Genomic DNA, 15,700 nt, shown 5'->3' on the forward strand with positions numbered 1-15,700 from the left:
GACCAGTGCCGCATAGAGGGGGAGGATCACCTCTTTGGACCTGCTCGAGATGCATCTGTGGATGCATGACAAGGTGTGGTTGGCCTTCCTAACTGCATCCCCACGCTGCCAGCTCATGCTCATCTTGGCATCAATGATGACTCCAAGATCCAAGATATCTTTTATTAGACCAACTAAAGTAGTTGGAAAAATTCTTCTTTGCAAGCTTTTGGGTACAAACACCCTTCTTCAGGCAGAGGTTTGCAGATTCATGAGAACTTCTGCTTTCTGCCCCAAATCTTGTGGCAAAGTAGAGTGAAGCCTTCTCTCTCCAGCACCCGTCTCCTGGCATCATGGCTGGGACCTGTCAGAGCGGCCAGGCTGTACTCCATAGTCCCGTTAAGGAGCTTTAAGCTGCACTGAGTGAGAAGGAATGTGAAAGCTTCTCCAGCCCCTTTTCCCTACAGGATGTTTCAGACATACCAGTGCTTTGCAGAAGGGACAAAGGCAGATGGGTGGGGATCATCCTATATAACTTGCTTTCCCTTTCACCAGGGTGGATTTGTTCCCCTGTTCACTGCACAGGCCAGAAAGCATAAATTAATCTATGTGGCAGTCATTCAAAGACAACATGTTTCCGAAGAAGAGTCTGCAAGAAACTCAAGTAGCCAGCTGCTGTCCATCATTAGACAGGACTGAGCCCTTGGGAAGGACACACTGGATCTAATCTATTATTCTATACTGAAGCACAAAGCTGCAGACTGTGAAATGTGTTGCCACCCTGTTGAATGGGAACACCTGGACTTCTAACCAGAGACACACTGCCCAAAGTGGGAGTTCATTTAAACATTACCTCTAGATCTCACAGACATCTACACATGTTGACTTGCAACCAACCTCCTGCCAAACGCATCTGCCCGCATTCAAGCAGGGGACTTGCAGGGGGAAATGGATGCACTCACACAACCAGATGGGGATGGGACCTCACAACATAAACACTGGTAGCCTGTTCCCATGTACAGGTGATATGCTCTCCTGAGGACAGCTCAAACTTTACCTCCAGCCTCTTGACCCGCTGCATTAAAACATGGTGCTCCTCTGGAGACATTTGGAAGGCCTGTTTTCAATATTAAAGAGCAAAAATTGAGTTTGCCTTCATAATGGTAACTGGGACACAGCCAGGGGCTTCCCACCCTCCTTATAACCATTATTCCCTTCCTCTACAAGCCAGCTGGCTCCCCTGGAGAGTTTGATGGGAAAAGAGATGAATAAACAGCTGAGTTAAAGTGAAATCTGGGCCTAAGGTCAGGAAAATTTAAGGGCTCTCCAGAGAGAGACTTTTTCCAAGTTTCTCCTCTCCTCATTAATGCTTCTTCCCTGGCCAGCCAGCTCCTTCTCAGCTACTCTTCTGCTCCCAGACCTCTGGACAGAGTAGTCTACCAATCCTCTTAAGGTGGACTATTATTCTCTTGCCTGATTCTGTTGTAGCCCTGCTCTGGTGCCTGGCTGGTATGACTCAGCTTTGCCACGTGTGGCTGATTGTATCTGGGGCTCCCCTCACTGCAGGGTGTTGGAGAACAGATTCCTATGTAGCTTCTGCTCTATAAAACATGTCCCTGCCACTGGGAGCTCTGCTGGTGAGAAATGTGGAGGTTACCTCTCTTGATGTGGAAGAGAGGGAATGATGAGGGTAGCCCCTTGCTAGCCTTGGACTAAGGGGGCTTTGTGGGCTGAGAGGAGATTTCTCCCAGTGGTAGGATAGTGAGGCGGTTGAAAAGTAAGGCAAAGAGATGCTGGACACATATCAGGCTGGATAGGGATAGAGTTGGGCTTGAGGACTGACCTTCTGGACGTACTCATACAACTCACTGTCATCAGCAACATGGTTTGGTTCAGGTTTACCCAGGCGGTACAGTATGGTATAAAGGACCTCCTCGTACAGAAGGGTGAGCTGAGGATGAAGCAGTATAACAGGTCACAGCCAACACCATCTCTAGATGTTTTGTGAGCTAGTCTCCACCACACTGGGTGACAGGCTTCTTGCTCTGGATCAAGATAGTACTGTTAAATATTTTTTCCACCAAACACAAAGGCAAACCTTGGAGGTATGAATACACTGTCACACACTGCCTCTTCTGCCCAGAACAGACATCAAGGTATGCTGCCTGGAAGGCTCCCCAGGAGGTCTATGGTTCCTCAGATCAAGCCTCCTCTTCTCCCAATCCTAGATCTGCTCATGAGCAGTAGAAAGCACTTGCTTTCACATACGACCTTGGCTACAAACTTAGCCAGCAGCCACCTTCCCCTAAGGTTGCATGTAGCAGTCAGGTGCTGGTTAGAAACTGAGTGAAGTTGGTGGTGACTAGACATTGCCTACTATTTACAAGATTGATATCCACATTAAAATTGCCATTCAGTTAGCTTCTTTGTTGGCAGTCTCAGCTGAGGGTAAATATTTAGCACACAAGAAAATGGTATAACCAGCTAAGAGCTAAGAACCATGACATATTGCTGGGAAGCTTATATTGCCATTGCCCAGTTATACGAGTCTACAGATATGGTAACTCTTTTATCAAGATGAAATTCACTAAGGAAACAAATACCCGGCTCATACCTCTCTCTTCGAAAATCGGTGGGACAGATCCATCTAGAAGAAACAAGAGAGATGGGTTGTCATTCAGTTTTGCTAGTCTAGCAAGAATGTTGTTTCAGTAGGTGCTTTTCCTGCAGTGCAATAACATTATGAGTTTATGACAGACGGGTGCATCTCTCTCTGCTCTGCATGCTTTTAAAGCCACTCTACCAAATATCCTAGAGAGGCTCAAGAATACACCTGGTGTGGACTCCTAGATTTCATGCATTATAAAGCATCACGTTCATCTTGTCTGACCTGCAAAATAGAGGCCAGGAGACTTCTCTGAATTCATTCTGGTTTGAACTGTAGCACTGTTTATTGCCATCACTGCACACCCTCCTGGAAAAAAAATCTACCCTCCAGGTTTTACAGATTCTGTTCACATAGTCATTCCCTCTACATGGTTTTAGTACCAACATTTATAGGATAGGGTAGGAATAAAATTCTGACCTTTGCTACTTAACAATTCAAGTCTGGAGCACTGTTTAAGATTTATGGCTCATGATATGGCTGGGGTGGCATGAGTGCTAAGGTGCATGCTTGACAGCCCAGAGGTCACAAGTCTGAGGCTGCAGCAGAAGCACTCAGATTACAATGAAACCGTGAATTCTGCTAAATGCTTTGTCACAAGCAGGGCTGAACACAGAAATGGGCAAACTAGGTGGCCACCTAAGGCCTGGATAGAAAGGCGGGGCCAAAAGTGGTGAGTTTTTTAAAATTATCATCATTATCTTTGGCGAAGGGGGGCCTGATACTAAAAGTTCACCTGGGGCTGCCAGGAGTCTAGGTATGGTGCTGGTCACAAGGACATGAAAAAGGAAGCAAGCTGCACATGACAGCATAATTCCAGGTGCATGGGTTTCTGGCAGCTTGTTTAACCTGATTACTTAAGTTGTCTTTCACATACAACTAAAGATTACACATAGGATAAAACAACTTTGGAAATAGTACCCCTAGCCACCAAACAAATCCAATCTGGATCCATATGTTACACCTGGCCCTCCTTTGTCCAACAGAGTGAACCAAACCCTCATATTTGAAGAGGCTGCTGTCCGAAGAACTGCAGCCCCTGACTTCTGCAATTCAAGTCCATCTCTACACAAAATGGGGTCTTCAAGCCCCATGACCTTTTCTGTGACAAAAGCCAGTGACTTATCAACAAGTCCTAACACGCACAAGTCATTTCCTCTCAGGCTTGGTGTCTTGCTGGTTACAAAGCAGCCTCCATTGTCAACTAACACAGAAACTGAGCAAGCCTTGACTTCACACCACTGTTCACTTGTTCCAGCCGCAGCCAGGAGAGCTGAGCAACACATTCCTCCCACCACAGCATCACCTGATAGGGGGTGACTCTGCCACTGGAGACCAGCTGACTAGGCTGCGTTGCAACCAGAAAGAGGGTGGTTTGAATTCTCACACAGCCTGCAGCTTTCAACTCTAAGCTGTGTTAAATTATTAGACACAAGAGATCAAGCGTGGGAGAGTTAAATGATTGTAGCTTGGAAGCGAGAAGCTTCCAATTTTCCCTAGGCCATGAGCAAAATGAGTTTGTGCCTTTCAGATGTTCAGTTCCCCCCAACATGAAACCACAGGTCAGTGCCAGGCAAAGCAACCCCCACTGTTCAGGACAGGTATAAGGAGTGCTGTAGGATGGTGTCAGTCCACTGGCAAAGCCAGAGGAGGACTCTGCTTCATGGGAATGTCCAGGACGTCAAATCAGCGCTAGGGAAGGTGCAGGATCATTGGAGCTGGAGTTTAATTTTTCATTATGTAAAAATTAAGGGCTAAAGCAATCCCAGGGGTAGCTTGACCAGACTCAGTAGTTGTATGTGGGATGAAGTCCACTTAAGCTATAACCAGAAAACACATTTTTACCGACTTTTTTCCAGTGTCCTTGGATATTGCCAAAGAATAGCAAAACAGCGGAAGTCTCCATTGCGCTTTGTGCTTGCTGAACAGTCCCACAGATGAAGATCTCCTCTAAAATCAGTTGACTCCAATTTCTGCTGCTTCCCAGTGCTTGAACTAGGCCACTGCCCTTCTGACTGGGTTGGTGAAAGAGTCTAATGACCCCTCCTTTGTGTACTTCTGTGTTTCAGCTAAGGCACCTCTCACCCTTTGACTTTCCTACAGACAGAACTGCCTATCCAGCAGTTTCAGATGCAAATACAGAAGACTTTGTCACTCCTTGATGCAATCTCTTATCATGCAGGCTCAATATCCCATGATGCTACAGCCGTGTTGTAAAAAGGGAGAAGTGGCTTCTGCGTGATGAGGGCGTGAGCTGTTTCAGTAAAAAAAGATGTTCTCCAACTAGGGAGCCTCTCTGCTATCTCCCTGAGCACTTTCATGGCCTTCACAGAAAAGAAATAGGCTCTTATTTTCTTCTTGCTAGCAGAAACAGCTTGATCTCGTCAGGCAGGGTTAGCTGTGGGGTGCGGGGATTTTTGGTTGTTTATGAATGGGTGGAAAGTTTTATGGCAAAGCTCAACTGAGGGAAGAGTTAGCGCTGAATGCCCCACCCTCCCAAACGCCTGCGTTCACACTGGCTTCTGACGAGAATGATTTCCAGATCCTAGGCCTGGGACTAGAGAAAGTCCCCTGCACGCACAAGCCTCCTTCAGTGATCTGCAGCATCACCCTTTCCAGCAGGACAAAGCTGTGTGGGAGGCCAGGGCTGCAGGGGAAGAAATGAGAGGATCCCTCGAGGACCCAGGCCAATCCCATAGAAGGCTTTGCTCTAGGCTCCAGTGCAGAGACCAGTTAGACAGCCTGTTCCCAGCAACCTGCAGTACTCAGCACTTATAGCCTCCTGCATTTTGTACTAAGAGAAGTCATTCCTCCACCCCAGAGCCCATGGCTTCAGTCTTAGCTCCATATTGCAATAATCAGGCTTGGCTCCCTCTGGCCATGTCTGGATCACTCTGGCTATGTGTGGGCCTGAGCAGCCTGTGCAAAATCTTCTGGCCTGTTGCAGATGGCCATGAGTATTTTTAAACACCGAGGCTACCTGCACATCCAGCAGTAGCGTGGAAATCCCAGGAGCCTGGAAGGCTGCAGATTAGCTAAACCCCGAGGCAGAAGCTCCGAGTTGCAGGGGATGTTTTCAAGGAGGGAAGTTACTCAAAGTATTTCCCTCTTCACCAGTAGGACTGCAAAGGTGGAACATCTTAGGCAAAGCAATGTAGTGTTGACACCCCCTGGTGTGTGTGCGTCTCTGGGTATTTTTTACTCCAGATATTCCACAGTCATGGTTACGATGCATTTTTCCTAACACTTCCACCACTGCAACCTTGGTGCTCTGGTAATGCTAACATCTGCTTACCAGCTTCTTAATCACCATCTCGTCTGGTCCTGCTCAGCACAAGGTTTAATGACACGTTAACCAAATTATCAATAGTCTGTCTACACCAATGGTTTGCACCCTTTGTTACACTAAATACATCCCTCAGAGAGTGCCAGCTCTCAAGTTTCACTCATTTTTGACTGCAGAAAAATAACAGCAAAGAACTCAGAAAAACCAAAAAGGTCAGTCACCATGTTTTTAACACTATCAGCATTGCCAACCCCACCATGTCAAAAATCATGAGACAAGCTCTTAAAAATCAAGAGATATGGAATGTAGATCATGAAATGCTACTTTTTAAGCGTGTGGGGGGCGTTGTGAAGGTCGGGGGGGCTCTGTGTGTGTGTGTGTGTGTGTGTGTGTGTGTGTGTGGGAGGAGGTGGAGTCTGAGGAAGGGGGGTCCCTGCACACCCTGGCAGGATGCAGGGTACTGTGGGGCAGGAGTGAGGGGCAGCAGCAGGGCTGGGGGGCTGTGACTTGGGAGTAAGGGACAGACACACACATCGATCGCCCCCCACCACCCCTTCTCCTACACAGACTTACCAGCTTGGCACTCTACACAAGCCAGAAGAAAAAATCTTGAGATTTGATCTCTCTCTGTCAGGAGATCATGAATCAGAGTTTATTTGACTTGGAAATCAGGAGTCTCGTGATTTTTTTCACAAGAGCTGGCATTACTGCACTATGCATTCCTTGTTTGAAATCTCTTGGTTTACCTAATGAATCATTTTGGCACACCTAACAGTACCAACATTGTGTGGCACCCCTGAAAGGATCTCAAGGCACCCTGGCTGAAGATCACTGGTCTACATGGTAACTCCCATGACTGGTGGAGCTGCCACAATAATTCAGCAACAGCGTGGGACGGAGAGCTTAACAGAGCCATAGATAACACTGACCCAATTCACAGAGGTGCCAAGCTCTGAACTCACTAAACACTAGAAACCTTTGCCTCAGTTTCAGGCCCCAGAGAACCACAGGAATCAGGAGCATCCAGGTCCCTTCCTCAGCCCCCTCGCACACTAGCCAACAAGCACAGCCTCTGCAGATCAGCATCTCAATATCTGAATGAAGTGGGGTGAGAGCAAGGGGGAGAGAGAAAGCCAGAGGTTGAATAAGACACACACCTGTTCAAACAAAAAGTAAAAAAGACCACATACTTCACTATTGTCCTCCCCAGGGACGTCCCCAGCTGGGTTCTCGCTGACAGCCTCCATGCTAACTAAGGTGGATCACAGCTGTCTTGAGTAGGGTACAGGAGATTCAGGCCGTAAGAAATCAGCTTCTGCTCCTTCTCGTTATGGCTTGAACAGCCCTTCTCACGAGTGCTGCCTCTTCCTCTCAGTCAGCTCAGAGGAAACCACACTTTATCTCACCCTGACCATAGTAACAAACGGAAATTCAGAGAGCTCCATCACTATAGACTGAGCTGCACTTTCTCCCTGGCCTCTAGAGCCCAGCTGGGGGCTATATGCCCTCAACCAAGGCTGGTCCTGTGCAGACAGGGGCCCACTTCTTTTTTAGTTATATGCTACAGAGGGTTGCAGGTGAACACAGCACTTTACATACGTCCCAGGAGACAATGCCTGAGGGAGCTTATTACAGTCCAACTCAGATCCAGCCATGCAAATGAAAGGCCTGGAAGTGGATAAGACAGTGAAAGAGGATTTGGAGAGGGCTGTAAAAGAGAGGACTCAAGGCTAAGGGAGGAGAGATGAATACATAAAGGGAAATGCTGTTTCAAACACCCAGGGTGGGATATACACAAATCGAGAAGAAGGGCTGAAACTGTGGAGGAAGGGCGCACGAGAAGGAGAATCGAAGGACGCAGGGATCAGATGCTGATGGAGCCGGCGTCACACGCAGCATGGAGGGCGGGAAGGAAGTGTGGAGGGTTTAGCCTGGGAGGGGAAAGCAGACTTTGGCTTCAGTGGTATAGAAGGTGGGGGTTAGTACGAGCAGGAGGGAAGACTCCTCTCCCAAGGGAGTTTGTCAAAAGCAGAGCCTTTTGTCAAACCAAAGGCCATTAAGCTAAAGGGCATGGGGAATATAAATTTCTCTCTGCAGCAGAAGGTCATGTTCAGCTCAGGTAAAGATGGAGCAACACTGGTCTCTTTAGCTCAGTTCTGCTCTTAGCTGCAAAGAGCTGGTCCAGTCACTTGTCCTGCTGTAGCACTGGGGATGGAGAAATGGTCACTCTCACTAATGGTAGATCTATCTGGCTGGACTGGCTGCCCTGCCACAACCGCGATTGCTGACCAGGCAGTGGGCATTTCAATGCAGAAGCTTCTCTCCAGTGACAAGAAGCAGGGAGTTAAGTTGTGCTTTACTGTCTGCTTGCATTCACACAAACATACTATCTGATTGCAAATTACCAGGCAGATGCCTTATCAGCTACTGGCAGCAAGTGCCTTAGCCTTAAATAAATGTGCATCAAAAGGCTATGAATTCCTGTTCAGCTGATGTACAAAAGGCATAGAGGGGTGGGGAGACGACAGTGTGAACTCAGGGAAACCCAGAAGCAGGAAGAACAGCAACAATGGCAAAGGAAAGAGCTAAGGTACTTGGGATCCTGCGTATTTACTGGAGACTTAAGCATGCAAATAGGAATGGCCTTCCTCTTACATTTAGAGTGTGCCTTCAACTCAAGAGCACTTCACATGTATATACTGCCACTAGAGAAATGGTAGTCATCTTGGTTGGCACCCGGGATTGAATCAGACATGTCCAGGGCTAAAAGCATGAGCTTCTATTTCTTTTGCTATGGGACTAGGTCTCCCTTCCCAGGGCTGTTAAAAAAGACTCAAAGACACATAGCGATGAGGGAAGCCCCTGTAACAACCAGTCATCACTGGGTTATAAACACAGGAGCGATTTCAACTACTGCTACGGCCTTGACTGTATTGAGGCCTTTGCAAAAAGCCCTGGCAAGGAATGCCTGGGATTTATGGCATTTGTGTGCTACTTGGAATCCACACGTCAGTTGTCTCAGACATGGGACATCCATTGCTTGTAGTAAATAGGGCTACACCTCCAATCTGTCTAATTAGTATAATCTACAGTGATTTCTACTCCATAAAGATAAGATACCACAAAAGGTGCAACTGCACCAGTTCAGCTGGTTCTTCTGACACCCCCACAGTAATGCAATGCTAGGAGATTACCTACAAGACTATGCTCCCTGCAGTGATGCTGGGCACAGTCAGATGAGTCCTCTAGGAGCCCCAGACGTATTGATAACTACCACACCTGTAAGGCACTGTGTACAAGCACTGCCACAAATACCACTGCCAAAACAAGAGAGGCAACCAATCAGATCATCCAACTGATGTCTTTGCAATAGCTTCCTTGGTTTTAGTATAGTGAGATGCAGCTTCTTCTGGAGTGGAGCAGGGGCTGTTTAACGGCACACAAGAAAACAGTAATAGCTGTTTTAGGGTGAGACAAGAATTTCCTTTCTAACTGCAAAAGGCAGGGGGGAAATTGAATTGGGCAGAATGTAATTATAAGGTAAAACTGTCAAGGACGTGGGCTAACAGCCCTCACAACAGTGTTAAAGGATCATTAATAAACCCATGCAGCCAGGTCTACATTTTATGCCTCATTCAGTTCCCTTCTGCCCATATACCTGGAATGTGGCTGGTCCAGGCCCTGTGACAGGACAAGCAAACAGACTTTCTGCTTAGCAATCTTTCAGTTGGAGCTTAATGCTAGTGCACTGTCAAACCAATGGAGATGTAATGGGATTCCAGCCTGCCGGTGACTGCCAGCACTGTCTCCTTCCCTTGCTGTTTCCAAATTCCTTTCCCTGCAAGTACTTGGGAGATGAGACCTTTAAGCTGACAGAACTGATGCTTTTCATTTGCAATGGCCACCAATGAGCCCATGCAGCAAGAAATGAACAGCATGTGCAAACTTACATAGCACAAGAAATTAACCTATAATCCCCATTCTGATTGAGACAGGTTCATCTCTGCACACATTTCTTGCAGATATCAGTCCGTTTCTTATTCAAGTCCACACAGCCATTTTGACCCAAACTGTGATCGAATCAGCAGCAGTTTCAGGTTTGGTTCTGCTCCTTTGGCACACTGTAGCAGCTGTAGAGGAACTGTCATGGGGAAACATGTCTTTTGCAACCCTGTGATAGTCACAGAAGTGAGGGCTTTAGTTCAGGGAAGGACGCATTCATATTATTCTCCTCTCCTGTTTCTCATTCTATGCAGCTATATATATATGCCATTCCTCTCTCTCTATCCCCACAACGACTGAGATCAATTGAGGTGCTCTCATGGCCAGGCTCTATAGGGTATAAAGGTGTTTTGCAGAGGGTCTTACCAACAGAGCATCCTTTGCTATAGATTGTTCTCATCAGAGCCCTTGATTTTGCCAGTTTTTGCTTCACTTTGCGGTAAGCCTGTAGAACTTTTATCCCCAACCAATGGATGAAAAAGATTGATAAAAGGTAGGTTTCATCTCTCCCTACACAGGTAGTAATTTTTTTTGTCATGGTTGTATTGCAGCATCTATGATTTAACGATCGAGAAGTGAAGCATTCCGGGCTAGCAGGTGATATTTTTTTTAACCTACTTTCCTCCTGGTTTTCTGGTAGGCATATAACAGAAAATAATGGTTTTGATTGTAAAAGCAAAAGTCTGGTGTATGACCCTGACCACAGCAACTGCAAGGAGGCACACTGCTTCAGACAGACACCTATGCTGTCCCCATGAGCCGCTAGCACCTGTCACTGGGTTGCAGCAGACAGCGAGTATCAAAAGACAAAGAAATCACCCTTACCTCAACAGGCAGAGAAGGCACCTGTTAGAAGTCAGTTGATTTTCTATCCTCCTGTCCCTTTCTTTGGAGGCTTGAAGAGATATTATCAATTAAAGTCTGTGTGGAGAGAAATAAACATTGAAATATCAGAGACATAAGTTGACAGCCAAGTGCAGTGCTGCCATTTTACCATGTTTTAGAAAGCAGCAGCTCAAAATTGTGAAGGTCAGTAAAACAAATTTTCCAAGCTAGTCACCGCTTTTACGAAGAAGAGCCTAGCTTTGCAACGTGCATTGGAAGGATCTGATCATGGCTCAGAAGCATGAAAACAAGGAAGTATGTTGGATCCAAATTTGATCTCCTTCACAATTATGATCACAGGGATTGCTGTCCTTGATCTATACTGGATCCTTTAAGCTGACTGCAACTCAGCGCTCCAACAGAAAGTAAAAGTCTCTGCAAATAGACACACAACAGGAGAAGTTCTTGTTGACCTCACATTTAGATCAGTATCACCTTTCTATTCATCCTCATTTTTGCAGTATCAGCTCCCACATGTAAAAGTGACAATGATGGCTAGGATCAAGTATCAATCACATGTATACCTTTAGTTCGGACTGGTGCACCAGTTATTTTTCTATCCTCACCTCTAAAATCCAGTTATTTAAATCCTTGCTTCTGAGGCAGTGATTTTTGGAAAAGGATTTCTGATAGGGGGGGATGCCCCCAGAATAAGTACAAATCCCCCCAAAAAAATATTCAACATGTCATTGTGACTACCTCTTTCTTTTCTGATGTCCAGCATGGATTTCTTTGCATCATGACGGTATATGTCTCAGCTGCCCTGTTAAATCCCCGTTAGCCATTTCCACAACCCAAAGCAACACCCAGACAACTAGGGAAGCCCCCCTGCAAGCCATTCAAGAAGGGTAAGAGGCTTCAAAAGCCCCCTCAAAGAGAACAGCAAGTAAAAGTTCTACTAAATGTATAGGCTAAGATTTCTGAGAACAGCTCTATGCACTACCTCCAGAGGGCCTGATTTTCAACAAGAGATTAGTCAGGAGAATCTGAAAAGCAATCCTCTTTTAAAAGCATCTTCAATTGATCCCTCAAAAATCACTAGTCATTCAGAAATCTGGGACTCCTGTGCTACAGTATCTTGCATTAAACAGCAGACCCCTCTGGCAATGAGCAGCTTTTAAAGAGAAACACTTGCTAAATGCTGCTTGGGACTGACTGCACCCACCATAAATGAAAATCCATAGCTGTGTCACAGGTTTATTCATTCCTATGAGGGTCTTCAGAGAAAGCCAAATAGCTCTTTTAAAAAGGCTGACAAAGTTTCTCATTAAAAGAAATTTTTCTCCTCTAAAGTTAAGTTGGAGCCGAAGCAAGCAGACAGCAGCTTGTCTTCCTACCTCATGGCTTGATTGTCCTGCTCCTCTTCCTCACACTTATCTTGATCAGGGAGCTGGAAAGACACCAATAGTTGAACCAGTGATTTCAACACGAGTCCCACTCACTTCTCTTTTTAGTATTGATGGAGCTGCTCAGGAGGCTGGGTCAAATGACTGTGCAAAACCAGGCTGTGCTTGCTGCAGTTTAGCAAGTCATAAGAGAAAAAAAAGAGCCAAAGGAGGCTGTAGCATAATAACGGAAGGCAGTTTCATAATGCCCCTAGAATAAGCATCTTCTTCCAAGAGCCTCTTGGAGGCAATGCTGCTGCTCTGTGCGCTGGTCCACCCATGACTTGATGAATGTGCGCCTCTTCAGCACCACACTGAACAAATGCTTGCTGCTGAACAAGTACTTACCTAGAATGGGATGCACATCCATGCCCTTCCTCATTCTTCCTAGTTTTGCAAATATGATGTTTCTAAGCCCAGGCAAGGAGAACACAAGTGAGATGGCTTACAGGACAACCTTTCATCCTGGCAGATCTTCCAAGAGGTTCAACTATTTTGCAGCTGAAAAGCAGTGACTTGGGAGGTGGAGAATGATAGTCTGCAAGGACACAGTATATTGTGCAAGGGTGGGGAAATTTTGGTCAGGTCCTTAAGGCAAACCCTTACATTTACGAGAAATGCCAGGGGATCTTTACCCACCCACACAAGGCAATGAGCAACTCTGCTCATCAGATGTCCTCTTAGGGGAAGATGCTGCATCTGTAGTTCTACCAAAAGCCACAGGACACCGCACGTCATCTGGAAATTAAATGTTTCCAAGTAAAAAATAAATACATAAAAGAACTCAATGACCTTGGTGTTGAACTACAGAAAAACGGCAATCCTGGAGATGCGAAGAATGGTTTTTTTTGACCGAATTATAAACCCTAGAAATTTGTATTTGGTACTCTTCCCACTAACAGTTACTTGGTTGAGAAAGGTACTTAGCCATGTTAGTCTGAAATCAGGCAGAAGGTAAGGCAGGGTAGTGCCTTATAGACTAACTTGTTCAGAGGCACGAGCTCTTATAGGCTATGACTGAGGTAACCTCCAAAGCTCATGCCTCTCTGAACAAGTTAGTCTATAAGGTGCCACTTGCCCTGCAGTTACTTGGTAGTTACGCTGATACTACTGTAGATCATGAAGTATCTGGTAATGCACTGGATAGTTGCACATTAGAGCACTGGTACCATCTCCAAGTCCAAGCCCAGCTTAAACATTCCCAGGAGATATTGGTATAACCTGTTTAGCACTGCACTGCAGATCAGACACCAACAAAAAACAAGATCTTTCAGCCCGCTCTGCATTATCAGGTTCCACATGTTCTAGTGGCAGGGAAGGTGTTAACCCTTTCCATGCTGAGAGGTATTGCAACCCATGGAAAACTGGTGCCGAGCTGGGTCTGATACAGCAACGATTTGAATTAAATGGAGAAGCAAGTGACTTCTGACTCTGATCTTGCCTGGCTTTTCCTCCTTCACATGACAAATTCCAGTGAGTATGCTGGGTCATGTATTTCTGCTCCTTTTCAGTCAAATGGGCCTTTTACTCTGTTTGCAATTCTCAAAAATCAATGTTTTCTCCATTAATTCCAGCTGCCCCACACAGTGATATTCTCTCCCTCTGCATTTTCCAAATACAAATCCGCAAAGCCAAGCAATTTTCCAAATAAGATTAATTCAACATTAGTTGCCTTTACATGGTTACCTTTTCATATTTGCATCAATGTCACCCGATAGGAGAGCTGAGGGAAACACCCCTACTTTTACTGCAGTTGTATAGGCAAGAAGAGTCTCAGGGTACATAAGCTATTTCCTCAATGATTTTGTTATGCGACAGCTGTCATCTCTAGGGTGTACATGCACGTCTGCATCCATATGAGGCCAGGTAAGATTATTTTGGAAAAGAGCTGGCAAGTGTGAGCTTGTAGCTGGTATTCACACTCAGCATTGTGCCAGAGCAACTGGGTTTTTTACATATTGATTAGTAATCAATGTATTTATGTATTAGTAATGTCAACTGCATAACGCTGGAGCACACATGCAAGATTATTGAACAGTTTGAACATTAAGAACCTCTCCCAAGTGATCAATATTTATCACCTCTCCCACACACTCAACCAGAAGCCTCAGAAAAGAAATAGGCCTTCTGCCAGGCTTCAAGGAAGGAGATTCCTGTACTGAGATTGCCACACCAAGTACCTTGGCAGTCAAGATACTGTATGTAGCTTCAGGGAAATTGTAGGGGCATAGGACTTACTAGACCAGATCAGCTCATCGACTCTGCCAGCTGAGTAAGGACCTGTATATAGTACTCCAGCAGTCCCTCCCGCTGCTGCTTCTGTGAAAATAAGTTGCCTATTGCCCAATGCCGCACATGGAGCTGGAGTGGGGTGGAGTCCTGCTCCCCCTCCCTCCTTCCTTAACAATGAGATCAGCATAGGTGCTGGCAGTCCCTGGATACAAGGGTGACAGTTGTCCAGCAAATAGGGAAGTCATTGGTGATTCCGTAGATGACTGAGGAAGCCTAGTGATCAGTTTACACCCCAAATACAAGACTGTGTTATCCCCATTGGCTGGCACAAATACACGTTAATGTTCTTACAGTTTTCCACTCCTTTTTCAAAACTGGGAGGGTTTAGACAAGGATGATCCTGCCTTGTGCAAATGCTGGGCTAGATGAGATCCCTTCCAGCTCTATTTTTCTATGATTCTATCCAGTTTTCATTAGCTAGCCAACACCCTGACCTCCCTCTGCAAAGTGATAGTATTAGAGCAATCAGAACACTGAAATATCAGCTTCTGATTTAACCTCAACATCAATCTGATGTAAACGTGGCCAATTCACTGGGAGAATGCAAGGGTAAGCAATGCCCCATATGACTGGAAGCAGCTTCATATTTTATATAGACCCTGCCACAAAGTTTAAAATACTCTCTTCCTGCAAGCATGGCTCTAGCCATTTCAAACCAGTGGGCAGCATACCAGACTTGCTTTATGGATTTAGTGCAAGCCTTACACTTGGGAACTAGATCTTAATTACTGCCAGTTTCAACAAGCTGAAGCCCATTTCCACATTCTCAAATATTTATTCAAGAGTAGGCAACACAGCTTAGCCTCCAGGCACTTCGCAGGGGCATGTATCTGACCCAAACCAACTAAACCCACTTACCTGGGAGGACCAAAAGGAACTCATTCCCTATTCCCAAAGATGCTCCCCACAGCTACTGCATATGAAATATTTTGGATAGGCAAGGTTCTTTGGGTAGATGTATATCTTTTATTAGACCAACTGTGTAGTTGGAAAAAAGTCCTTTGCAAGCTTTCAGGCACAAGCACCTTTCTTCAGGCATTGGGAGACTGCTGCTGTTCTGAGATCTTCAAGGTAGAAAAGAAGCAGTCTGTGAAAAAGTAAATAGGTGGAAGTTAGGAAGAAAATGAGTAGAGAAGGAGGGGAGGGGAAGAAGTTGGGGAAATGTGTAAATGTTAAGTTCAGGCTACATTTATGGCTACCACCAAC

The 15,700-nt window shown here is 45.8% G+C and overlaps 1 protein-coding gene across 4 annotated transcripts in view; it reads right to left on the reverse strand.

The window, feature by feature from the left end:
- UNC13D (unc-13 homolog D) overlaps positions 1–14,520 on the reverse strand; it is a 43,003-nt gene extending 28,483 nt beyond the window's left edge. Inside the window, exons 1-6 of one of the 4 annotated variants that reach the window (XM_019542597.1) lie at positions 14,441–14,520; positions 12,155–12,207; positions 10,758–10,853; positions 2,594–2,626; positions 1,823–1,930; positions 1,037–1,096 (exon numbers count right to left, since the gene is read on the reverse strand). In XM_019542597.1, the coding sequence (XP_019398142.1) occupies positions 1,037–1,096; positions 1,823–1,930; positions 2,594–2,626 (201 nt within the window). In that variant the 5' untranslated portion in view covers positions 10,758–10,853; positions 12,155–12,207; positions 14,441–14,520. Of the gene's footprint in view, positions 1–1,036; positions 1,097–1,822; positions 1,931–2,593; positions 2,627–7,120; positions 7,354–10,757; positions 10,854–12,154; positions 12,722–14,440 lie in introns of those variants that run through there. The other 3 variants (XM_019542596.1, XM_019542595.1, XM_019542594.1) reach the window with 3 other exon arrangements.
- Between the last annotated feature and the right edge of the window lie 1,180 nt (positions 14,521–15,700).

Source organism: Crocodylus porosus, unplaced genomic scaffold (assembly GCF_001723895.1).
Source record: "Crocodylus porosus isolate Cpor-Errol unplaced genomic scaffold, CroPor_comp1, whole genome shotgun sequence".
Lineage (NCBI taxonomy): Eukaryota > Metazoa > Chordata > Crocodylia > Crocodylidae > Crocodylus > Crocodylus porosus.